Source organism: Rattus norvegicus, chromosome 1, assembly GCF_021556685.1.
Source record: "Rattus norvegicus strain SHRSP/BbbUtx chromosome 1, alternate assembly SHRSP_T2T, whole genome shotgun sequence".
NCBI classification, from domain to species: domain Eukaryota; kingdom Metazoa; phylum Chordata; class Mammalia; order Rodentia; family Muridae; genus Rattus; species Rattus norvegicus.
Window position 1 is genome coordinate 267,660,125 of NC_141534.1, and position 25,074 is coordinate 267,685,198.

The 25,074-nt window shown below is 47.1% G+C and overlaps 2 protein-coding genes across 8 annotated transcripts in view; one reads left to right on the plus strand and one right to left on the minus strand.

Annotated features, from left to right (window-relative positions):
• The first annotated feature begins 224 nt into the window (after positions 1-224).
• On the plus strand, positions 225-15,609 carry Tectb (tectorin beta). 7 transcript variants are annotated; one of them, XM_087648724.1, is made up of 11 exons: positions 225-295; positions 647-809; positions 1,565-1,755; positions 3,287-3,429; positions 3,533-3,605; positions 9,108-9,211; positions 9,335-9,418; positions 10,636-10,798; positions 11,789-11,861; positions 13,123-13,155; positions 13,942-14,703. In XM_087648724.1, exons 2-11 carry the CDS (start codon positions 734-736, stop codon positions 13,989-13,991), a joined length of 990 nt encoding a protein of 329 aa, XP_087504850.1. In that variant the 5' UTR covers positions 225-295; positions 647-733; the 3' UTR covers positions 13,992-14,703.
• Positions 15,610-18,132: 2,523 nt separating this feature from the next.
• The window catches only part of Gucy2g (guanylate cyclase 2G), a 41,041-nt gene continuing 34,099 nt past the window's right edge, over positions 18,133-25,074 (minus strand). The window contains 5 exon segments of the mRNA NM_139042.2: positions 18,133-18,364; positions 19,020-19,111; positions 21,127-21,225; positions 22,075-22,249; positions 24,069-24,261. Coding sequence (NP_620611.2) covers positions 18,260-18,364; positions 19,020-19,111; positions 21,127-21,225; positions 22,075-22,249; positions 24,069-24,261 — 664 coding nt within the window. The 3' untranslated portion in view covers positions 18,133-18,259.

Genomic DNA, 25,074 nt, shown 5'->3' on the forward strand with positions numbered 1-25,074 from the left:
CTAGATTGTGCTTGGCCGCTAAATGTAACTACGCTGCACTGAAATCCTGTCAGATTCAGAATTCCACTCCCCTCGGTATGAAACTAAGAAAGGTGGAGGGGGATAATACAAAGGAAGAGAATTACTACCTGGAATAGTACAGAAAGACCTGTCCCCCATCAGAAAGTTGTTTGTTTATTGTGTTGCTTTTTAGTACAAGAAGGGACAGCCCAGCTTCCCTCTCCAGTCCTGGTTGAGACTGTAAAGGGTGGGGGTGGGGCGCCTGACTGCGAAGGAGAGGAAATCAGATTCGGAGGTAACTGAGCTCCCATCGGCCTTCTGTGCGGGCTCCCTTTTATTCCCCTGTCATGGATAATGTGCGCTCATTGTGACTTATCGGGAGCTGGTTTCTCTTACACCCTCTAGATATATAAGGCGGAAATAGGACAGGGGCTAGAGATTTGGGGAGCATCCGGGAGGCAGCAGCATCTACAGTACAGAGAGAATGAGAAAGGCAGGAACATGAGCCGCCGCCCGTGACACTGACATCCCCAGTGGTACAACCTCAGGACAGCGTCACCGAGCTCCCTTGGAAATTCCCCCACAAGATTGTATGATAATTTGTTCTTACCTTGACTTTAACTCTTCTTTCATATTTCCGATACAGAACCATTGAGGCCCGGGGCCTGGAAGGAAGGTGAGCATTTGGCCCATTCGGTTTGGGCACCTGGCAGAGATCAGCTCAAGAGGAACCATGGTGGCCAGGGCCTTCGTTCTGCTGGCCCTCTTTGCGGAAGCTTCGGCGAAATCATGCACTCCGAATAAAGCAGGTACTCTGATGCCACCCCTGCTTTCTCAGACAGGGAACCCCTAGTCTCCAACTTGCTGTGATCCGAGCACTATGACGGCTTGGTTACGAAAGGGTAAAGATGGCCCCCAGTGCGGATCAGACTTTCCCCATGAGGAGCAAACACTTGCTGAGTAAGCCAACTCTTTCGCAAATTAGATGTTTCCTCCCCTTTCGATGTGACATGTCACCTTTTTAAGTGTTTGACCACTCAATGCATGCTATGTGTCTTTAAACAATATTTTGCAACGCTGAGCACCTAATAATTCAGCGAAGATTTTAAATTATAAGAAGTCTCACAGGGGCTGGGGATTTAGCTCAGTGGTAGAGCGCTTGCCTAGCAAGTGCAAGGCCCTAGGTTCGGTCCCCAGCTCCGAAAAAAAGAAAAAAGAAAAAAAAAAAAGAAGTCTCATTCTCCTTGGGATACATGCACCAGTCTGGGTTATCAGGGCTGGAGTCTCTAAAAAATCAAGTAAAAGTTTTAGGGCTGGGGCTATGGCTTGGTGGTGGAGCTCTTGCCTTGCAAGCATGAGTCCCTTTATCCGTAATAAAGCCACAGGTTTTTAAAATGGATCCCATGAAAGAAGTACTAAATAGTGATAATAGTATGTGTATCATGAGTTATAAAAAGAAATTTTCAGTGACCGAAGTTTGGGAGAACTCGTCACAGCTGGAGGATGCTGTGTGACACCGAGACGCTGACCGAGTCTGATTTCAAGCACATGTGACCTCTTCCAGATGTCATCCTTGTGTTTTGTTACCCCAAGACCATCATCACTAAAATCCCCGAGTGTCCCTACGGATGGGAAGTACACCAGCTGGCCCTCGGGGGACTGTGTTACAATGGGGTCCATGAAGGTGGCTACTACCAATTCGTCATCCCAGATCTGTCACCCAAGAACAAGTCCTACTGTGGAACCCAGTCAGAGGTAAGGCCAAACCAGCTAGGGCAGAAGTGCTTAAGCAGAAGGGAGAACCGTGACACCAGAGTGGACGACAGCAGAGTGAAATGTCTGCTACCGACTGTCCGTAAGAGGATTCCCGATGCTCCAAATACTTTCCAAAGTCAGCCCCATTGCTTTCCCAGGAGGCTCAATGACTAAAACCCTTTCTCTCAGCTGGTTTAGATGGCTCTCTGTGTGCCATTGTTCCTGCCACGCACACGGGTGGACCCACCAGAGGTTGACACTGACATTAGTCTCTCCTCTCTCCCCACCACACCTCCTGAGATGGGTCTCCTACTGAACCCAGAGCTTGCTGATCTGGCCAGAATGGCTGACCAGAGAACCCCTGGGCTCTCCCATCACCGCCTCCCAGTGCTCAGATTACAGGCGTGTGCCTCGTGCCCAGTATTTTATCTGGGTGTTAGAGATCCAAACTCAGGTCCCTGTGTCTGCGCAGGCCCCAGGTGACTCTTTGAACTTGACCTTGATTCTTCCAGTTTGCTGGGACGTGGGGGTAGTGCCAAAGCGTCCGTCTTTGTCAGAACGAAGCACTTTTCTCGCTTTACATCTGACATTCTCATCCCAAATCAACAAGCCATCTTTCCCCCAAGACCGGAAGTGACAGTTAAGAGCTTTGGGGAAAGTCCTCGGAATCAGACTCAGAGTAATTGGTTCCTAAGCAGGGTCATGTGGGTCACCCATGGTGGGAGCCCGGAATGCTAAGGGACCAGCTTCTTCCCAAGTGTCATTAAAGAAAGTGAATCTGTCTGTGAGCCGTCCCATAGAGCTGAGAGTCCTGGGTGAGGTGAACAGGATGCTATGTGTGAATGCACCCCGGTGAGGTGAAGTAGAAACTGTCTCCCTCCCCATGCTCCCAGACCATTTACTTCAAAGCAGATGTTCATAGTCCTAACAGTGAGCTTTGAGACCAACTTGCCAGGAGAAAGAGTTCCACAATTAGTGCTTTATGGTTAAAGGGCGTTTTGACTACAGACTTACGATCTAGAGTGGAAAATAGACAAAGACGTTCATGGGACACGCACAAGGAGTGGTTTAAAAAGTTGAGGCTGGGAATGGGGATTCTCAATGCAGGTCCTCGGTCAGAATACATAGACTCGTGAATATCCAGACTTTTCCTCCGCATATAGAGACCTCACTGAAGGGATTCTAGAACTCGGCAAAGATTTTCACCTCACTCACAAAGAATGGCTTCGGCTTCTATTGTTGTGATAAACATTTAGGTCTCCTCATTAGGGGTGGGGAGTGCTTTGTTTTATATCTCAGCACAGGGTTTTATGTAGGCCAGGTTGGCCCCAAACTCACTATGTAGCTGAAACTTGCTTGGAATCCCTGAGCACCCCTCCACTTCCCAAGTGCCGGGATGAGGCGTGTACCACCACGCCCAGTTTTGTACTGGCCTTTTATTCTACCAACTCATTGTCAACCAGTTTTCCCAGAATCCTGAGTCCCATCATGGGCCACAGTGTACACCCTAAATGCCTTCTTCCTCCCCTAGTACAAGCCTCCCATCTACCACTTCTATAGCCACATCGTGTCCAATGACAGCACCGTGATTGTGAAGAACCAGCCTGTCAACTACTCCTTCTCCTGCACCTACCACTCCACCTACTTGGTGAACCAGGCTGCCTTTGACCAGAGGTAAGCCTCTCTGGGGATGGAGGGCTGGTTACTGTGAGGATGCTACAGTCCCTGTCAATCAGACATGTTTCAGTCCTTATGCAAAATTCTCTCCCCTTTTCAGAGTGGCCACTGTTCATGTCAAGAACGGGAGCATGGGCACATTTGAAAGCCAGTTGTCCCTCAACTTCTACACTGTAAGTCCAGGCTGCCTTCTCCGTCTGTGGCCTTTTTCCAGGGCACTTCCACAGAAGTTGCTCTCTCCTGGTATTTGGGCAGAGCCCTGTTCCAGGGTTTCCAAGGTGGCATAGTGCCTTAGCGTAGCTTCAAGAGAAGGTTCACTTCGTAGGCTGAAGAGGACAGCACAGGTGTGGCCAACTTTCCCATTTCATTAAGGCAAGGTCACTGTGCAGACAGTAGGGCACCTGGTGTTTGACTCTTAATCGAGGCTGGTTTCCACTGCATTTCCCTCCAGAGACTCATTTGTCATTCACTGTCAAAGAATTTAGTCTGAAGCACTGAATTCCCTGACTAGGCCAGAGCTAAAGACAAGGCTCAGGGCTAGCCTCTGCCTATCTAGTTCTTTTCTCCCTTAAGCCTTACAGTAAGATTTCCTCACCATCTGACTGGATCTGCTGTCTGTGTTGACATCAGCTGTTAAAGGCACACGTCGGCTCTCTCAGAATTAAGTGCTCCAGAGAAACTGAACACTCGTTGGCCATTAGCCCAGCTGCTCTCCCATTAAAAAGGACACTTTGTTTTTAAGCTGTAGCTTCCAATGAGGACATGGGCACGCAGAGGGGATACTGGCCCGGCTGGCTAGAGGGAGATACAGGCAGAGACACAAACCTTTGTGCAGACCATTAGAACCCGGGAGGTGTCCTTAGAGGGAGAGCATCTGACCCATTTCATTTTGCAAGAGAGAACAGCACCCCATCTGAAACCTCACTAACACTGAACTTGCTTCACCTATTGCCTGGAAGCCATTACCCACCCTCCCCCAACCCCTCAGAATTCATCTAATTGCTAGATAAGTCTACACGAATCCTAAAATAACCTAGTCTGTTTTGCAACCAAAGGAAGGGAGATGTTTGCCCAAGACCAGATGCCTCAGAGAAGCATGTAGGGAAAACAGAGATTCCCCAATTGAGATTCTGCCTGCAAAAAGCATGGTGTACAGGGCTAGGGCCCTTCACATGCAAAGGCCGTGTCTAATTTGGGATTCAAGTATTTCTGCCTTTTTAAAATCTATTGTTAAAGAAGGATCACTAGGAATGTATACGCTTCAAGATTCCTTAAAATCCAGACTAGCCTGGCTTCCTATCACTAGTGGCTGCCCCAGAGACAAGAAATCCCACAGGGCCGCTTGACCTGTCTGCAGGGATCAATGCAGTGTGGGTAACCCAGCATGATGTAACCATAGTGACACAGCTTCCCACAGAAGAACTACAGTCTTTACTACAGCCTCTGTCCAGAAGCTAGCAGTTGTTACTCTAGTGAGATAAGGTTGTAGATTAGACCCTAAGAACGTTTACAATACTTAGTGATACAGGTCAGGGTTTTAAAATCTCATCCCCCACCATCAACCACACAGGGTTGAGTCTCGGGCATGAATGTAACCTCAGAAGTAAAAGGAACATATTCTTTAATCAATCAATCAGTCAATCAGTTAATCAACCTTCACCAGCAGCCCATCTTCTGAACTGCAGAAACGACTTTCTGAATTGTCTAGTAATGAAGTTAGGTGTCTCCAAAAATCCCACTGTCAAAACCCCTCCAGGACACATGGACTTCATCAGAGCACACCTTCTGCTGTCCAGACGCTTCGGATCTATCTGTTTTCTCTCCCGCTCTGGGCCGTCCAGTTTCCTGTATCCCCCCCCCCACTTTCTCCCTTTTCCACTTTGAGGGCATTCTTGGGTGTTTCCAAGGCAACAACTTCCCCTTTGCATATATTTCCATCAAATTACCAGAAACAGGACCATGTCCTACATAGAACAATGGAACCGACACACTGCTAATTGCTTAAGATTCTGGGAAGCCCAGAGCCTGAGCCCCCAAATGCACTCCTCCCACTCTGCATGCACACTGTGTCCTTTCTGTCCACCCCTCCCCACTCACTTTGGCCAAGGACCCACAGTTGATCTTCCCAAGGGAAAGTTATGACTCCCACACGAAGACAAAGGAAGGTTGTTTGTTTACAGACAGAGCCTGACCTTGTGGGTATAAAAGGGGGGTGGGTGAGAGACACTCCACGCAGCCGGGTTTCACCACTTACTACTTAAACAACTTTGGGAAAGTTCAGGCACCCCCCGCACTTCCATCTCCACACCCGTGAAGTAAGAACTCTGTTGACGTGTACACCCCAGAACTGTTAGGAAGTTTCCATGCAGTCATCTTTAGGGGTAGTCAGTGTGAACTTGGTAAGTCCCCAGAAAGACGACTGTTCTGGTGAGTGAAGACCCAGGCCCGATTTCACATGGGCACTCCGAGCGTTCTTCGAAGTGTTTGTTGCCCTAGAAGTGTTGAGAGGAATGTTGGTGTCAGTGTGAGATTAGGTCAACGTCTTAAAACAGAAGCAGTGCTGCCCAGCCTTCCCAGTGATGCAAAGGAAATGAAATGGCTTGGGGCAGACATAGGCAAACGGTCAAGTTAAATCAGAGCAAACTACAGAGCTGACCACCCTTGATTTCCCACCTGAAGTCCGCCGCGCTTCTGTCACTGAGGGGCGGTCACTCCAAGTCTTCCAGTGTTTCAGGTGAGCTGGGCCTTGTACTTCAGATTATCTTGTAAAATCTGACCCTGCCCCCGAACTTCTATTTGCTTTGGTTCTGTCTGCTGAAATAATTCCATGGAATGATGTTGGTCACACCTCTCCCAAGAGCTCCCATCTTCTCTAAGCGGAATATTGTCTCTCTCACTGCTTCCTCCACCAACCCAGCCACTTTCCTGTGACCACAAGCTGGGCGGTCAGTGCCCCTGTCACAAAGGAGAACCCAGAACTGAAATGCTTTATTCTAGTCTTCTGAGAAGCCAGTAAGAGACATGGTAAAGAGACATGGTAGGCCACAGGTGAGCATCTGGGTTCTGGGAGACTCTAGGGATGTGTCCCCTTAGGATTGTTCACTTGACACTAGTTTCCTTTCGCCATTATCTCTTGTCTGTGAACAAAAGCAGCTATGAAATTTTCCCCAATGAACTTCTGCTCCGTGAGGCGTACCTGCCCTTAACTTGGGTGACTAGTTAGTTCTAAGACAGCCTTTTAGTCAAGGTAAGGAATTCTGGAACATGGTTTCTCAACAGATTCATCCATCCTATAGGGCAGAAAAGTAGTTTGTGTGGTCTCTCTGCTTTTAGGGATGGGAAGATAAACTGTCCTGGTGTGTACCAGCTTACTAAGGTAAAGTTGTCTGAGGACAGGTCTCTGAGTTTTATGTGAAAAAGAAAGTAGGGGTGCCAGACATGGTGGCTTGGATTTGTAAACTCCCTTGAGGGGAAGAAGTGGGATTGTTGGGATGTTGAAGCCAACCTTGTCTACATGTGAGTTTCGGGATAATCAGAGCTTTATAGAGAGATCCAGGAAGGGAGGGGGAAGCAAGCTAAAAATGGAGGGTTGGAGGGAGGGAGAAATGTTACAGTAGTTATGAGAAATGGAAAGTCCCATTTCTATCCTTCCCTTTGATGGAAATTTGGACAATTGCTCTACCAGTAGAGAGATCACACTCTACCAGCTGATCTCCAGGGAAAAGATTTCACACAAGTGTCTCTCCGGAGACTTGGGAACTAAATTGCCAATCCCAAGTTAGTTCCCATGTGTGGAAATGTCCCTTGCAATCTTATAAGTTTTAGGCAATACCAAAAATACTTTCAAAGCCACCAAATAGCTGTCACTTTAGCTGCATGCTATGCAAGTAAGTCACTTATAACTGGGAACATTATTGCTTAATTGTGGCAACCATTAATGTAGCACAGAGTCGCGACAGATGGAAAGAGGGGGAGACAGCTCCTAGGTGGCTGAATGTGGGAGCTTTGGCTGGACCTGCTTCAGTAGAATAAAGTAAGATAGGGGCTTGGAGTCTCCTCACAAAGCCTCGTGTGCTGGACCCATGGGAGGCCAAGACCTACCCTGTGTTCTTTGTTTCTGTTCTACTCCCGTCTCATAGGAATGAAGAAACTGAGTCCCAAAGACTAAGTCCCTTCTCCTGGGTCTCAAGTCAAGGGGTGCCTGGGTTATCCTGGGATCTTAGCCCTTCGGGCCAGTGCCTCTGTCATGGCTAACACCAGAGAGTAGACTAGGGTCTTATTCAAGTGAACTGAAAGGAGACTGACAGAGTGGAGAAGGTGCAGCCTTTGAGGAAGCCAATCACAGCTGTTACTCCTAATAACTCCCCGAACATTATCTCAAGATGTTAGATTTAGTCCCCGGGCCAGGGAGTAGATCCTGCCAGTCCTGAGCACTAGTGAGCCTTTGAGACACTCAACAGGGCCTGCTCTCCTTAATCACAGCCCTGGGATCTCATACCCTACTCCTTCCCAAACCTTCTCCAGACCTGGCCCCTTGCTGTCCTGTCAGCCATGGGACCTCCCCTTGTGGATGCATTCTTTCTGCTGTGGCTACACAGCCCCGGCCTTCCCCACCTTCCTCACCTTTCTCAAGCCTTGTTCAAATGCTTCCTCCTCAATGAGGCCTTTCTGGTTGCCCTTTTCAAAACTGTCAGTGAAGTGCTTGCCCTGCAAAAAATGAGCTTCTGAAGTCAATCTCCAGACCCTCACTAAAAACAAACACGCTAAGCGCAACGTCACATCACTTGTAATCCCACTCTGGGAGAGGACGAAAGAGGTAGGTCCCTGTGGTTTACTTGCAAGCCAGCCTAGCTCACTTGGTGAGTTCTGAGCCAATGAGAGACCCTGTCTTAAAGTCAAGTAGACAGTTCCTGAAGAAATGAAACCAGAGGTTGCCTCTGGCCTCCACATACATGTGCACAGACAAACGTGTACCTTTATACACTCATACACACACACACACACACACACACACACACACACACACACACTAAATGTAGCTTACCCTTCCTCATGCTCCCAATCCATTTTTATTATTTTTGTGGTTTCTAACATTATATACGACATACTAGTCTAATGTGCTGTGCAATTTACTTCTTTTGTCTTTCTCTCTTGCTAGAATATCTTGCTTCATTCACAAATATCATATCTCAATGCACAGGGTATCTTGACATAGAAACTATCCAAATACATAGAACGATACCCAGACGCATTGCAGGAAATTGGTGACTTACGTCAATCGATAACCACACCGTTAATCAAGTCATAAACTCGCAAACCCAGGTGACCATTTGCTCAAAGTGCAGGGGTGGGGAGTCAGGGGTAGTGAGGGACTAGAGCATTAAGTGATTTGTGAAATCACAGGAATCCTGTCTTCACCTCCTTGGGCCCCATCATTTTCCCATCCGTTAAGTTCGTTGTCATCAGTGACCAGCAAATGTCCTTAACCTTTCTAAGATGGCATCAGCATCCTCAGAAGCTCAATTTCTCTGGCTCTAGAGTTTTCTCTATGGTCTCGTGCATTCATTCCTTGGGTTGGTTCCTTCTCTATCCCATCTCAGTGTGTCTGCTCCCACCAGACCCGATGTCTCGCTCTGAGAGGTCACGAGACCTAATGCCCCCATTTCCTTCCCAAGAATGCCAAGTTTTCCACCAAGAAAGAAGCTCCCTTCGTCCTGGAAACATCTGAAATCGGTTCGGATCTGTTTGCAGGAGTAGAAGCCAAGGGACTAAGTGTTCGGTGAGTTCCATTTCTCTGCGTGTCTATTTTTTAAGGAAAAAAAAAAAACAGCCAACAGACTTCGGTTTTGAGATGTCTCTGAACACAAGAGTGGCTCTCAGTGATACCATGTTTTATCCCCAGGTTTAAAGTAGTCTTGAATAGCTGTTGGGCCACCCCCTCGGCTGACTTCATGTACCCCTTGCAATGGCAGCTGATCAATAAGGGGTAAGTGCCACTCTTGGCGGAGTCAAGGCCGAGCGGTGCACCCAGTGTGTCCGGGTGTCTTTCACTGTGGCTTAGGAGGAAACCTTTTGGTCAGACTGGATCTTTTTGGTGGAACTCCAGTTTGCAAGCATCTATAGTCACTGCAGTAGATACATTGCCAGGTATTTTCTGAACACATGAGCACACCTGCAACAGCGCACTCCCTCAAGGGGCACTGGGGTTGCCGATGTAGGCTGCCCACCCAGCAGGCTGCCACCATCCAAGCAACCAGGGGTAGCTGTCACCGAGAGGCAGGTGCCACAGCTTGTGCCAAGGCATGTATGCTTGCCCATTATTTGCCCTCCCTTCCCCCCATCAGAGAGCTCCTCTTACGGTATTTTCCACCGACTGACACCAGGCCTAGGGCACTCTGGCAGCCAAGAGCTATTTTAAGGTTTCGTGTCCTGAGTTTAGGTGAGGATCTCAGGTTCGTTGACCAAACAATCCCGCTAGATCCTCGTAAGTTGGAAAATTCTCACAGCCCCATCTCTGCCGAGGCCACAACAAACAGAAATAACTCTGACCCTTTACCCAGAAAGGAAGGCGCAACCTTTGTTTCTCCCTCATGACTTCTGAGAGAGAATTCTGAGATGACATTTCTAAGGTCTTCCTTCTGTCTCAGCAAACATACATTTAGATATCTCTTTCCAGTCATTGACTAGATTATGTATGAAAAAATATGACTGTGTTTTTTTTTACAAAAGTTATTATATGTGTGATTGATGGGACATAAATTCCTTTCTCCAAGTTCAGGCAAAACCTAATAATATACACAGAGATAACTGGTGGGTGTGGCTCAAGTTTAGGTGTTCATGGCAACATTTGAAAACAGGATTCCCACCCACCATGGAGGTCCTTCCCTTGTGCTACCCTGGGGTCTTCCAGATGCCAGTCATGAAGAGGGCTTTATCTCTTGCAGAATTTGCTTCTGTGGGAGAGGGCTTCAACTTAGCAGATTCGTGGGTTCTCGTAAGCCACTCCCCTCTATTTTAGGACGGAATGACTATGTCCACTTTCTCGGCTCTGTGGCCGACCTCACACTTAGAGATCAGAGTTCTCTGAAAGGACAGATAGCTGCTTACATCTAGCAGAATGAGCACTGTGTGAGGTTTCACCTTAGAGCCTTTTCGGCCTTCTCTAGTGTAACGTTTCCTTCTCCCTTCCCCTGTGTATCCCAGTTGCTCCACCGATGAAACCGTCCTCGTGCACGAGAATGGCAAGGACCACAGGGCCACTTTCCAATTCAATGCCTTCCGGTTCCAGAACATCCCCAAACTATCCAAGGTTTGGTTACACTGTGAGACGTTCATCTGCGACAGTGAGAAGCTCTCCTGCCCAGTGGTGAGAGTCCTGGCTCCAAAAGGAAGACATTAAACCCCCCCCCGGGGGGGAGGCTGATAGTGGAGGAGCTGGATTTGACCTGGGAATTGTGGGTCCAGGGTGCGGAGGCAGAAGGTCTAGACCTGTCCACCTTGCTACCAAAACTTAGCAGCCTGGTCTGCGTCATTTATCCCACTGGTGCCAATTTCATCCTCGTTGAATAAGGGTCACCAGTCCCTTGTCAGAGAACTGTGTAGGATGAAAATGGAGATGATAGTAGGCATGGAAATGCTTTGAAAAGTCAGAAGGGTAAAGGAATCCAAGATGTAGGCAGAACTGTAAAGACAGGTGACTGCAGTCTGGATGGGACTATCTTCAGAGAAATGCTGGGTGTCCGGGTCACAGCGGACGACACAGAGGGGAGAGCCAACACCCTGTGGTTCTGGGGTTTGCTGAGCTTTGAACACCTCCTCAGGGACTGGATACCTCCGAGGTTTGCACTTCTAAAGAGCCTGCCAGCCCACGTGGCCTGGAGGAACTACAAAAGGAGGTTTATTTTCTCCTTCCATAAACTCACATAGCTGGAAAACAGATGCTTATGAACACAGGGAGGAAGAGAGGAGAGAACCAGAGTGCAGGGCGGGGACAGGGAGGACCAGTTAGCGCTTGATCTAAGAATGGTCACTGGAGTTTCAGTTTTAACAGAAGAAAATGAAGCAGAACTTACTTTTTGAGCATCCTCGTGTATTTCTGCGTTAAGAGTAAAAGCTTATAGAAAGGTACAGTGCCCATTCATCCACTGGAATTCTAATGAACTATTCCCCCAGGATTCCCTAGCCTGGACAGCCAATGAATTCTAGGCCTGTGTGCACATGTGCATGTGTGCGTGCGTGAGCGCATGCATGTGTGGGCGTGGTGTGTACTCTAGGTATCAGTTGCTATGTAATGACTGGGGACTTTGACTCCTTGAAGTTCATTTTGTTTTTTCTCATTTCTCCTCCCGGTCTTCAGAACTGTGACAAACGGAAACGCATGCTACGTGACCAGACAGGGGGTGTCCTGGTTGTGGAGCTGTCCCTACGGAGTAAGCTGATTGCCCAATAGTCATGTGTTCTCTGGGCTGTGTCCACAGGCACGGCAGGTTTGAGCATTTTGATTGAATTGTCAAACCAGGCGTGCCTGTGGACACAGCACTCACGGGCTCCTCCAGTGGCGAGTGGCAGGGGTCTGATCGTGTGGACGCAAGGACATGAGGTTTGTGGACTCCCCTGAACGTCTCATGAGGCCAAACCCAAAAGCACCTGAGGAATTAGAACACGCTGAGCTGAGCTTCCAAACTGATCATGTAGTGAACAACAGGGCAGGAATGCAAGTGTCCTAGGGACGTCAGCAAGCCTTCACTGCCCCAGGCCTGGCCAAGCACTGAGTCCCATAAATGAACAAGACTCACAGAGACCCTGTCACCAGACTTCCACCTTCTAGTCAGGAGAAAAGTGGTTCGCACAGAGGGAAAGGGGAATGTTGAGGGATCCAGTGGGCAGGGAGATGCAGACGTGTGCCCACAATAAAAAGCAACAAAACAACAAAATGATAATCGCACAGGTTCTACAGACGCTTGGAAAATGTCAGTGCGGCCTGGGGGATGCTGCGAGTGGTGGGTGAGCTTTGGCGCTGTACCTCAAAGCGCAACTGCCAGTCACAGACCAGGGCTAAGTCCGAAAGCCGTCTCTTGATTTTGCGTGTCCTGCAAACTAGCTCACGTTCTGTATGCTTTCCTGTGATTCTAAAAACTAAAAAGAAAGCGGAAGACACGGTGCATGAAAATTCAATGAAGTTAAAAATCTTGGTGTCTATAAAGTTTCATTAGAACACAGAGACAGAGACATATTCCTTCAGACATCACTGCCTGCAGGTGTAGTCATACTTCAGTGAGTGTACACTAAGGCCATGCTTGGTGTGGTACCACACACACCTGTAACCCAGCACTCAGGAGGCTGAGGCAGGAGGATAGTGAATTTGTGGCCTGTCTGGGATACATAGTGAGACCTTGCCCAAAAGCATAAAGGAAAAAAATGCTAGGTACTAAAATTATTTAGTGTTCTCCAAAACATTTAACAGCCCCTGCTTTAGAGAGCCAAGGAGATGATGCCCTAGGGGAGGTCCTTGTAAATCCAGGAGGTGATTCCTCTGAAAGGCAGCGGCTTATGATCTAAAGGGGGTCGGATGTGGTCAAGTTTGTGGCTCAGCCACAAATCTGATGCTTCCTTTGTGCCTTTCTTCAACCAGCACTCTTTCTCTCTCTCTCTCTCTTTCTCTCTCTCTCTCCCTCTCTTTGCTCACTCCAGGCAGAGGGTTTTCCGGTCTCTGTGACTTCTCAGGTAAGGGAAAGAGGCACTTCTGAGAAGTGTCCTGGGGCAATGCTTTTGTGAAGTGGGTGTGTGTGTTAGAGATATTTACTCTGGCCCCATCGAAATCTGTCATTAAAAATACACATCAATGAGCACACATGAGTAGGGGCAGGGGTTGGGGGCAGAGGTGAAGAGGTCTCACAACAGCCGGCCTTCGACCTGAGAGGGAGGACCTGTTTCAAATGGATGAAGAACGATCAGACCTCATGTCACCCTCTGAACAGAGCCAACACCGTGTGGCCTTCCTAAATTCCTGAATTTGGAGAATATGATTTCTGATCAGATCATCTGCTCGCTAAGCAAATATTTGAGGCCTGGCTATGACTCGGCTGTTCATTAATGGAGTAACATCGATAAGGAAGAGCCTCGGCCTGCCACGCTTAGCTCTCCTCTGGGAAACTGGGCTATGAGTGTCCCTAGCAAACGTGGTACTCTGTGAATTAATTATAGTTCATCACTAAACAACACAGCGAACAAGACAAGGTCATGGGCGAGGGCTGGGGGAAGTGACAGAGCAGGCAGTCAGGGGAGCTTCTGAGGGGAGGAGTCAGATGTCTGTTTGCCAAAGGTCCACAATGCATGCTTACTTGTTAGGGCCTCTGTCCTGGCAGGAGTGGACCGTGCAAGCCCCAGGGAATGAACAAATGTATACAATTTGGAAGTTTTACAACAGCCTCATTGCATTACGCCTGGCTCGGTTCCTCTTCGCCTCAGACAGCTGTTTCTCAGTGCCCTCTCTGGCCCACTGTTTTACAGATGTTCTTCTCCACCTCGTCCTGATGCTGGGGACCTGGGCCGTGTTGTAGGAGGTAGCTGGCAGCTGCAGCAGCTCTCTCCACGGCCACCCTGAACTGTGACAGATTTGTTTATTGTGCTGCCAGAAAGAACAGACAGAAGACTGCATTGCTGGGGAGCCAGGAGCTGCCCTTTGCCAAATATGTGTCCCATGATGTGTGTGTGTGTGTGTGTGTGTGTGTGTGTGTGTGTGTGAATTTGGTGATCCACTGCCTTGGAGTCATACTTTCTGTGGCAGTTAGATCCTGATAATCTTCTCCAAGAAGCTGGGCAGGAGCCTCCTCTCCTCCGCTCAAATTAGAGCAGCACTTGAAAGCTACCTTCCTTATAAAAGACACTCCCATCACACGCAGCTTAGCATTTGGAGACAGGGACAGACCATCACCACAAAAATCAATGTCAAATACAGAATCCACGGGAATAGCCAGCTTTTATCCAGCAGGCACTCTGTCACTGCATTCTAAGGATCAGCATGGACCCCCTAGGCAGGAGGTCCCAGTCTTCAAACCACAATGTGGAAATCCAAGTTAAACACAATACATTTGCTCAAACTTCTGTAATGGATGAGAAGCAGGTTCTTGAGAGCCAGCTGCTAGTACTAGTCTGCTTTTATTATAGGGTTTCTTAAATCGATATAATCATTAGGTTGGTGTAAATGCCTTGTCCTTATGAGTGATCATATTTTTTTAGTCACAAATAAATAGGAAACAGACAATGAACAAAGTAAAACCCTCCTTCATTTCGCGTAAGAGTGTGGCATTGCCTGCGTGAAATGTATTTGCATGAGAGTGGAAAGACTCTGGCCGAGTCCAGGTTCTCTGAGATGTGAGAACAGATCTTCCCCACACGTGTGGTGCCCTGTGCACTCCCTAGCCTCGTGTGTGCTCTTGGAAGTCTTCCCGTCAGGATGGTGGACAGCATTTCACCTTCACTGAAAACATCCAAGCCTGTTTCTACTTCCAACTCGCTCACGTGTGATTGTGGGGACTGAACCAACCACTCGTCAGAAATGTTATGCACATTCGGTCAGTGACATCACATGGCAGTGCACACTCAGAACTAGCCATCCCTGTGACCCAGAGCGCACCAGTGTCAGTGGGTCACTTTGGCCGAGAAGCAAACTGAACATACCAGTCCTGTGAGAGCATTAGCTGAGGTATGACAGGAGAGACCTTGTGCTAAGTCTCTTTTTCTTTGTCACTTGCATACTTGGCATTTGAAATCACATGTCAGTTGGTCCCTCTGTATTTAACGCCCTTGAGAGGTCTTGATATCTACAGTTGGCTGATCTTCTTACAACTTGCATAAATAAACTCAGAAATTGTGTTTGTTTAGCCACAGGGTAGAGTACGGTGGTTCCACGCAGTCTAAACTTGGTACCTAGCTGGTGCTCCAATCAGTTTGGGATCACTTCCTGATGTAAAGTAGGAGTTAGTTGTAGCCAAGAATTACAGAAAACATGCTTTATTGATCCTAGTCAGGAACTCTTAGGAAGCATACATAAAGCCAAGTACATAGGTGTTTGGCTGTCAGAGTAAAACAATGTTAAAACCATCATCATGATTTATGAGCTTGTATCTCAACCCGGTGCTATGGACTAAATAAAATGTCTGGAATAAGTAACCTGTGACTACAGTGTACGGCGTTCATATGTTATGATAGACGACAGCCCCAGAGTTCTTCCAAAGGTGTGGAGACTTCCTAGACTCCACATTCCACAAACTTCCAATCACTTACTTCAAACACTCCAGCACAGGGGTTTACAAAGAGACAAAGGAAGTAGCCATCTAGCATGGCTAACATTGGAGGGGTAGAATCACCTGGGGCAGGCAAGCCCTGCTTGTGGAACCCCACTCTCTTGCCAGTGATTAGATGTGTTCAGTTTAACTGATAGGCCCACACAGGGTTTAGTAACCCTTTCTACCTTAGGGTTCTGGTAGGGATTAAGAGAAAGCAACCTCCATGTAATGTCTATAGTAAATTTTAACTTGTACTAAACATAAAGCTTATATCCAGAGAAAAGAAACATACATAATCCCTTAGGTATCCTTAGTACACACACACACACACACACAACATAGATACAGATCGGAAGAAACTGCTCCTACCTATAATACCCATTCCCTTTCCGTTTCTCTCCCCCTCCTCCCTCTCTTCTCCTCTTCCCCCATGTGTAAATATATCCAGTGTGTATGTGTGAGTGTGTGTGTGAGTGTGTGTGTGAGTGTGTGTGTATGTGAGTGTGTGTGCATGAGTGTGTGTATGTGAGTATGTGTGTATGTGAGTGTGTATGAGTATGTGTGTGAGTGTGTGAGTGTGTGTGTGAGTGTGTGTGAGTGTGTGTGTGAGAGTGTGTGTGTATGTGTGAGTGTGTATGAGTATGTGTGTGAGTCTGAGTGTGTGTGAGTGTGTGTGTGAGTGTGTGTGAGTGTGTGTGAGTGAGTGTGTATGAGTATGTGTGTGAGTGTGTATGAGTGTGAGTGTGTGTGAATGTATGTATGTGAGTGTGTGTGAGAGAGTGTGTGTGTGAATGTGTGTGTGAGAGAGTGTGTGTGTATAAGTGTGTGTGAGTGTGTATGTGAGTGTGTGTGTGAGTGTGCATGTGTGAATGTGTGTGTGAGTGTGTGTGTGTGTAGGAATACAGTTGAAGTGTGCGTGCGAGTGTCTGAGTCTGTATTTTTACTGTGTTTTGTGGGCATGTACAGGTCTGGATATCAAATGTTTATGTTATAATATTAAATGAGGCCAGATTTAACAAAGTCTATTATTTAATATAATTTAAGCAAACAGATGGGCTAGAAGCAAATGTACCTCATCGATACGAATACAAAGATGTAACAATCATAAACAATTACCTTGTTCAACCCCAACTCTGGAGCCCAATAGAATTTCCTAACGCCCTTTTACTGTCACAACATTAGATTTTTGGTTGTTTCATTTCTGTTGGCAGCTCTGCTAGTCCTTAATGTTGTGTCATTGCTTTTTCAAATGTCTCTGTCCAACTAAACCGCAAGATAGAGATGAAAGTTTCAAGCTCTCACACGTCCAGTGTGTCGTTAGCACAGCAGAAATACATGCGCCTTAAGGTCATAAAATCCTCAGATGGATGGTGAATGGGTAGACAAACGGACTGGCACATGGGTGGATAGATAGTTGAATGGATTCGTAGGTAAATGGGGGTTAGAGAGATAGATGGATGGGTGGGTGAGTAGATGGATGGACAGGTGGACGAACAGACAGATGGACAAATGGATGTAAAGGGGCTGGTCTAAGAGCTGCCTACGTGATTATGGTTTGTTTTGTTTCATGATGGAGCAAAGTGTTTAGGACAAGAAGCCATGATGCTCAACAAGGGAGGAAGGTAGGAGGTACAAGAAGGTGGACTGGACCCAGTGTCTCCATGCTGGAGGGGGAAAAACTCTGTATGTAAATGCTTTCTGCCTTCCCTCCTCCTAGCGGGCCATCTAAGATGTCATCCCTTAACACTGAAGACTTTGCAGGCAAGCAGAGCCTCTCACCAGAACGATGCCAAGGAGAGGAAGTATCCGAAGGTCAGAGAAATTAGTCAATACCTCAGGGAAGAAACCAAGGGAACACTCAAGAGTGGTTCTGAAGATGGGCTGATACCGGGAAGGCTGTCCTTGGTTGTGAAGAATGGCCAGAACTGTACCAAGCTTTTTTTGTAAATATTGAAGTGGAAGCTCCCCAATAAAACAAAAGGTAGTTTGTTTCTCAATACAGTATACGCAAGAACATCTCCACAGTGCACGCCAGCCACAAAGAAAATCTAACTGGCCTCACTGGGTCCCACCTCCTCATTCCTTGGTATTTCAAGAGATCATAAGGTCTCGGGGCCAGCATGTTGTACAAATGCTCTGTGCATTCACAAGCAGCCATCTAGGCTGGGGACTTATAAGGTGCAGAGAAAGAAGTGTAACAAGGAATAAGTAAGGTACGGCGGACTGTTGACCAGGCCATATTCTCCCAGGAGGAAATCGGTTTTAGGCAAATCCATTAGTTGTGAGGCTAAAAGCCTCTGTGACTGGCCATGACTGGAAATGAGTTCCCTCTGGCCTCCTCTTCCAACAGCACACTAGCTGGGGGTCTGGGAGCAAAGTTTGGAACAGAATGGGACACCAAACAGCACCATCTAGTGGGACATCGATTCATTGCCGAGTACTACAACTCAGAGGAAGAGGAATGTCAGATGTATCTCCCCTCCCCACCAAGAGGGTACCCACAAACATTAGTGGGGCTCCACAAACATCTTGAAAGAACCTCACAATATCTCTGGAACTTTGGCTTCTTCCTCAGTAAACTCGGGGAGCGGGACAGCGAAGCCATCTTTGCCTGTCAGCCAGAAGGTCGTCTGTTCTCCCTTGCCCTGTGGGAAGGGAAGGAGGTGTCTGGTGAGCAAGAGAACAGCTGACAGGGAAGCTCGGCTGGGTCTGGCTTGCTTAGATAGGCAGCCAGACCCATCTCTTTTACAGATAAAGGACTTGATATACGAAATCCTGAGGACTCCACGGGCCATCAGCCAGCCATGCTCTTCGGTGGAAAGGCCTACAAAGAATAAAGTTCGTGGCCCCCTCCCCACGAAATTTTAAAAATCTAATAAAATCTGGTGTTTTAGTGCGACTTGGGGACAAAGAAAAGCACCTCACACTCAAGTGTACATAAGAGACTGAGTGTTCAGCATTGCCACCGCACCTCTTTCTGTATGTGTGGACCAGTGAGGCTGGAGAGGGGCGGGTAATCATCCCAAGACGGTTTTGCAGTGCTGCTATCCAGAGGGCACTGTGCTCCTGCACGGTGATGCCACTCTCTTCTCCCTCAATTCCTTCTCAAGGCCCCCATCTTTGGCAGTCCCAGGAAATGAACCTAGACCCTCGTAATTGCTAGGCGAGCACTCGCCTATTGAGCTACAACCCAACCCCTTTGCCAGTTGCTCTTTTCAAAGTTTCCACCCCTACCCAGACAGCCAGTGTCTATCAAGGGCATAGACTGGGGGATGTGAAAAAGGGTCAACCTGGCCTTACCTTGACTGAAATGGTGCCTCTCTTCTGAAGATGGTACCCTCCTGCTACTAGAAGAGCTCTGGCAGTGCTTTGAGAAACATGAATCCGGAGAGCTGCCAGAAACCAGACATTGGCTGATCACCATCTTGTCCCTGGGAGAGAGTCGGTGGGCAGGGGCTTCTTTGGAGAAGGGCCTGACATAGCTTCATTCTTTGTTTTCTATAACTTCTCATGAAACAAAGCACATAGCTGGGTACCATAATCCCAGCCATGGGATGCAAAAGCTGGTGGACTTGTAGTTCAAGACCAGTTTTAACTACATCATGACTAGGTAGATGTAGATAGATAGATAGATAGATAGATAGATAGATAGATAGATAGATAGATAGATAGATAGATGGATGGATGGATGGATAGATAGATAGATAGATAGATAGATAGATAGATAGATAGATAGATAGGCAGGCAGATAGATAGGCAGACAGACAGACAGACAAATTCTAAGTACAAATTATACCCAGTGTCTGGAACACATAGGTTGGGACCTTCAGCTCCCCAGGCATTGGTAAATTGGTAAGATACTAATGAATTAGTGTTTGGTTTAGGAACACGGAGAACCAGCTCATTCTGCAAGCTGGTGATCCCCATAAATTAAGGCTTACTGGGTTTCTTCCAATTCCGGGGATGAACTGAAGACAAACTACTGAAAATGTTACCATGACCAACGGTGCAGGTGGAACAATTTTGGAGCCTGCCTATGCAGCCAGCTTCCTGATTTACTGAAAACCTTTCCTTACACGCTGATAGGATAGGTTGACATGTGTGTTTTAAAGTTGGCTAATTAACTTTGTCAATGAGGTAGCTGTGTGTGTGCTTATACATTGGGAGCAATCAGTACGTTCAAAATGATAGCAACTCAAGTTCTCTGAAACTTAAACCACTGAGGAATATTTTTTCCATGTTTTAATTCAGAGATAGTGTGTGTGCACGCACACACACACACACACACACACACACACACACAATATACTCTACATCAGAGATGGAACCACCACTACTCACAGGCTAGTCTGCCCACTATTTGTGTGGAACTGGATCTGGCATTTACATGTTTCTAAAACTACCCTTGAACTACAACATCAGAATTAAGTAGTTGCAACTGAGACTATATGGCCCCCAAAACCTAATATTTACATGTTTACTACAGAAAAGAAGCCAATATTCTCTAATGTGTGTGTTGTGTTTATATGCTTTCATTATGGGTAGGTTTGTTAAGAACAGGGAGAAAGTCCTGCTATATAAAATGCTAGCTTTGAAGGCATAACGACCCAAGTTTTGATCCCCGGCACCCACATAAAAGCTGGGTGTGGGTGCATATCTATAACTTCAGCCTTGGGAAGTGGAGACAGGTGAATTCTGAGAGCTCACAGGTCACCCAGCCCAGTCAGTCAGGGAACTTCAGCTTCAGGGAGACCTTGACTCAAAAATCAAGATGGAGAATAAGGTGGAGAGCTATAGAGAAAAATACATACGAGAGAGAGAGGGAGAGAGGGAGAGAGAGAGAGAGAGAGAGAGAGAGAGAGAGAGAGAGAGAGAGAGAGAGAGAGGAAGAAGAAGAAGAAGAAGAAGAAGAAGAAGAAGAAGAAGAAGAAGAAGAAGAAGAAGAAGAAGAAGAAGAAGAAGAAGAGGAAGAGGAAGAGGAAGAGGAAGAAGAAGAAGAGGAGGAGGAGGAGGAAGAGAAGAAGAAGAAGAAGAAGAAGAGGAAGACAAAGAGGAAGAGGAAGAGGAAGAGGAAGAAGGAAGAGGAGGAGGAGAAGGAGGAGGAGGAGGAGGAGGAGAAGGAGAAGGAGAAGGAGAAGGAGAAGGAGAAGGAGAAGGAGAAGGAGAAGGAGAAGGAGAAGGAGAAGGAGAAGGAAGGAGAAGCAGCAGCAGCTCCATTGTGTGCACAGGAGGAAACATCACTGTCTACAGAACTGGTGCTCAAGTTGACTCCTGGGAATAGTGATCTTATCTTCCAGATGGAAAACGAGACAAAATGCAAATGAGCCTTCTAAAAATACCCACTGATCAAAGACAGGGCTAGGGGACAGGGATACTGTGCTCGCAGAGTGCGGCAAACGATACCCACGCAAACTGCTGCTTTCCATTCTGGAGGCCATGTTCACAGTGTCTCCAAACAGACAGTACCTGGGCATGGTGATTCCCACCACACCAGCCACCACAGGACCTAAGGAGGGAAGAATGGAAGGGTCTAACTGCCTGTTTTCCTCACGGCTGGGTTCCACACAGGCCATCAAGTCCATAGAGAAAGTTCATCTGACAAGTATTTTTTTAAGTGCCCGCCCGTTGGAGCGGCGCCTAGCACTATGGATCATCCAGTGCCTGCAAAGTATCTTTGGGTCCCACACACTTCCTGTAGAAATCAAGTCAAACCTTAACCACATTCCTTATGAACTGCAGATGTATCAAAGCCCACAGTGGCACAAACTTGGGGGATCACTTCTGGCTGGAGAACAGATTTGCTTTCCATTGGATAGTAGGACCATGGGAGTGGGGACCTCATGCCAAAGGAAACCATGAATCATTTTCCCAAAGGGGTATCAAGACATGAGCCTGCACCTACAGGGAGGCTGAGGCAGGAAGATTGCAAATTGGAGGCCAACTCCAGCTATGTTGCAAGACTCCCTCAAGGCTTTTTTCCCAAAAAGGTAATAAAAGAATACTAAACCAAGTAGGGTTCACTCATCTGCAAGTCATAAACACATGAGTTTGACCACTAAAAAAAAAAAAAAAAGAGTATAGCAAAGGAACACCAAAAGAGACAAATGAAGAAAATGTAGCCCATCATGACTCCCGCACTCTTCCTGCCTCTTGTTCTAAAACAGCCCAGACATTCTATGCATCCTTATTTGCAGCATGCAGCTCAGCAGACCGGAAATATTGATGCATTCTGCGGTACCTTGGCACTGTGACCATTTAATGATTGTGTGCCCGAAAGCCTCAGACAGAGGGCTCAAGCCCGGAGCTACCTGTGGCCAGGCAGGGACCCTCTGTCTTGGCCACCAGTTCTGTCTACCTGTGTGGAGGCCTATCCGGAGCTTGAGTCTCTCCTCAGGCATGTGCCCAATCTGGAAGTTGGTGGTGACACTGAGTAAATGCAAAGACATGGTGGCAATCTCATCCGCGTGTTGAGCTCCATTTCGGATAGGAAGCCCACTGGCCACCATATAGGCATCACCAATGGTTTCCACCTGGAAACAATACAACACAGCATCCTTAGGTTTCCATGAGGGAGGCATAAACAAAGGAGGAGATAGGGTTGCACAAGAAGACCCCCATTCTCAGTCCCTCTCTTGAGGCCTCAAACCCCAAAGCTTGTCACTCACTGATCTCCACTCCACCCAAATCCAGCATTTCTTCACATGTCTGTTCTTGTTCAGGTTCCTCCACAAGCATTCTTGCTCCCCACAGCCATTGCTTGCACCTCTAAGTCCTGATAACCCTGGTACTATATTTCCCTAGTTCGGAGTCAGAACCAGTTAGACAAGCAGCCACGTACAAGTTGGGTAAGTCCTGAAGGATTGCATGGATCTCTCAAGTGGAATCCATAGTAGCCAACCCAAAATGTCTTCATGCCACACAAAGACGCACACCATTCAATTAATTCACTCACATACATATAGACATTTGTATCACTAATCTGTGTTCCTCTATACCAGTTCTCTTAATAAAACCAGAGTCTTTACTGGCGTAGAAGTAACTGATGCCTAGAAGCCTATAGAAAGACTCTATATTAGGAAGACTCTATATTAGGGAATACTGCCGATGGGAACACTTACCGTCTGCTGACCCAAAAATTATAAAAGTCAATTACTCAACAAGTCTAACTTGGCTTCAAGACCACTTTTCCTCTCCTGAGAACCAACTTCATAAATACAAAGCAGATGGATATCCACCCATGCCAAGTGCCCCTGGGAAGAGAGTGCCAGAAGAAAAATTCCAGGAGACACTGTCCTAGGCAGAACAGGAGTAGAGATGAGCTCTTAAAGGCACATTATGCCATCCTTTCACCCTTGAATAGCTGTCATTTGTGGAGAATACTAGGAGATGCCCTCCAAGTGTCTGTCACTCAGGGACATGGCCACACTGTCCTCCAAACCTTGTCAGTCCCAGGACATAGGTAGAAGTAGAGGCAGAGTCATAAGTTGTGTACAGTTGGGAACAGTTAAAGCTGCCTAGCAGGTATGTTGAGGCACACAGTACACCCAATATTCCCCTAACCATGGTCTGACCCTCTCCACAAAGAGGTCTAACAACCCTCCAGGCAGCAACATCACCACTGCACACACAAAGTCACATCATCACCATTTTTGCTGTCCTCCTCTATGTTCTACTCACTCTGGGGGAGCATGTATAGACACGCCTTTGTAAATAACAGGCCATACTTGCCATCTCCCCCTTAGCCTGAATCATACCAACAAAAATGAGATCCCAAAGGATCTAAAGGTAACAGCTTTGAGCTTCCCAGGATCTGAAAGACACACACTCAGTACTGTCCAACACCTCCTTTCCAACATGTTTTTGGTGAGATTAAAATAATGGGTGGGGAAAAGATATCCACAGCAATACAGTGTGCATGGAGGCCAGAGGAAACCTCAGTTGTCCTCCTTTAGTCACTGTCCACCTTGGTTTTTTTGAGGCAGAGTCTCTCACTGGCCTGGAACTCACCAATTAAGATGGCTGGCCATAGAATCCCAGTAATCTACCTAATTCTGCCTCCATGGGGCTGAGAATTATGACCACAAGGCCCTGCTTATTTCTATGTGGGATCAGATTCAAGTCTTCCAGCTTGCAAGCTTTAGTGACTGAGTCATCTGCAGCTGCCACACAGTGACTCTGGATAAGCATTTACATTGGTGACTAATCAAGGCCCTTCCCAAGAAGACAGAGAGAACTAACATATCAGGGTTCTGCCATGCATTGAGAGGAACCATGATGTGGTCAATCCTCAGTCGGTCTGGAGACAGTGGATAAGTTGTCTACATCACGGTCCAGAGAATCTCAGCTCACCTTGTATACGTCATGGGTCTGTATTGTGTGATCAAACAAGCTGTACAGGTCATTGAGGAGCTTCACCACTTGCAAGGGGGAGCTGAGAGAACATAGTTTTGTGAATCCCACGATGTCAGAGAAAAAGATGGTGACAGACTCAAAATGTTCTGGTTCTACGGACTTTCCAGCTATTAGCTGTTCTCCAACGAAGCTGAAATCGGAGAAAGGGTAGATCTTAACCAGCTGAGAGTTATTTCTGCTTCCAAGGCTCCTGGCTGAGTCGATCCTTCTGCAGGCCCTCAGGCTTTGGTGGGCTAGGTTTACTTATTAAGTTTGCCATATAGAGGGGCTTCGTGACAAGCATTTATTCACTTTGGCATTTCCTCTAGAGAGATTTTCAAGTGGTTACTATAAACTGCAGGAGAGGGTGGAGATCGGGGACAGGTCACACATTAATGGCTTCGTTAAAAATAGTCTCTCACTGCAAACATCTTATTCCTTTCTAGAGCGTGTATAGTTTCGTGGTAAAGACTTGGTGTGCAGTGTGAAAATGAGTGCAACATTCCACAAAGCAATATGTTTACTTTAACCAACTGTTCTCTCACTGTGGGTGCATTCAATCCCCTATGCTCTGGAGCAGCGGCTCTCAACCTTCCGCACACCACAATGCTTTAATATGGTTCCTTGAGTTGTGATAAGCCCTGACCATGAAAATCATTTTCATGGCTGTTTCATAACTGTGAACTTGCTACCGTTACAAATCTGAACATAAATACTTTTAGAGACAGAGGTTTGCCAAAGAGGCCATGACCTATAGGTTGAAAGCGACTGCTCTAGAAAGATATGCACCATTAATCTCAGCACTTGGGAGGCAGAAGCAGGAGGATCTCTGTGAGTTCAAAGACTAACTTGTTTACACAATACGTTCCAGGGCAGTCAGGGCTACAGACTGAGACCTATCTGAAAAGAAATAAAGAAAATAAATAAATACACCCCGATCCCACTCTTTGGGTGACATGCAAAC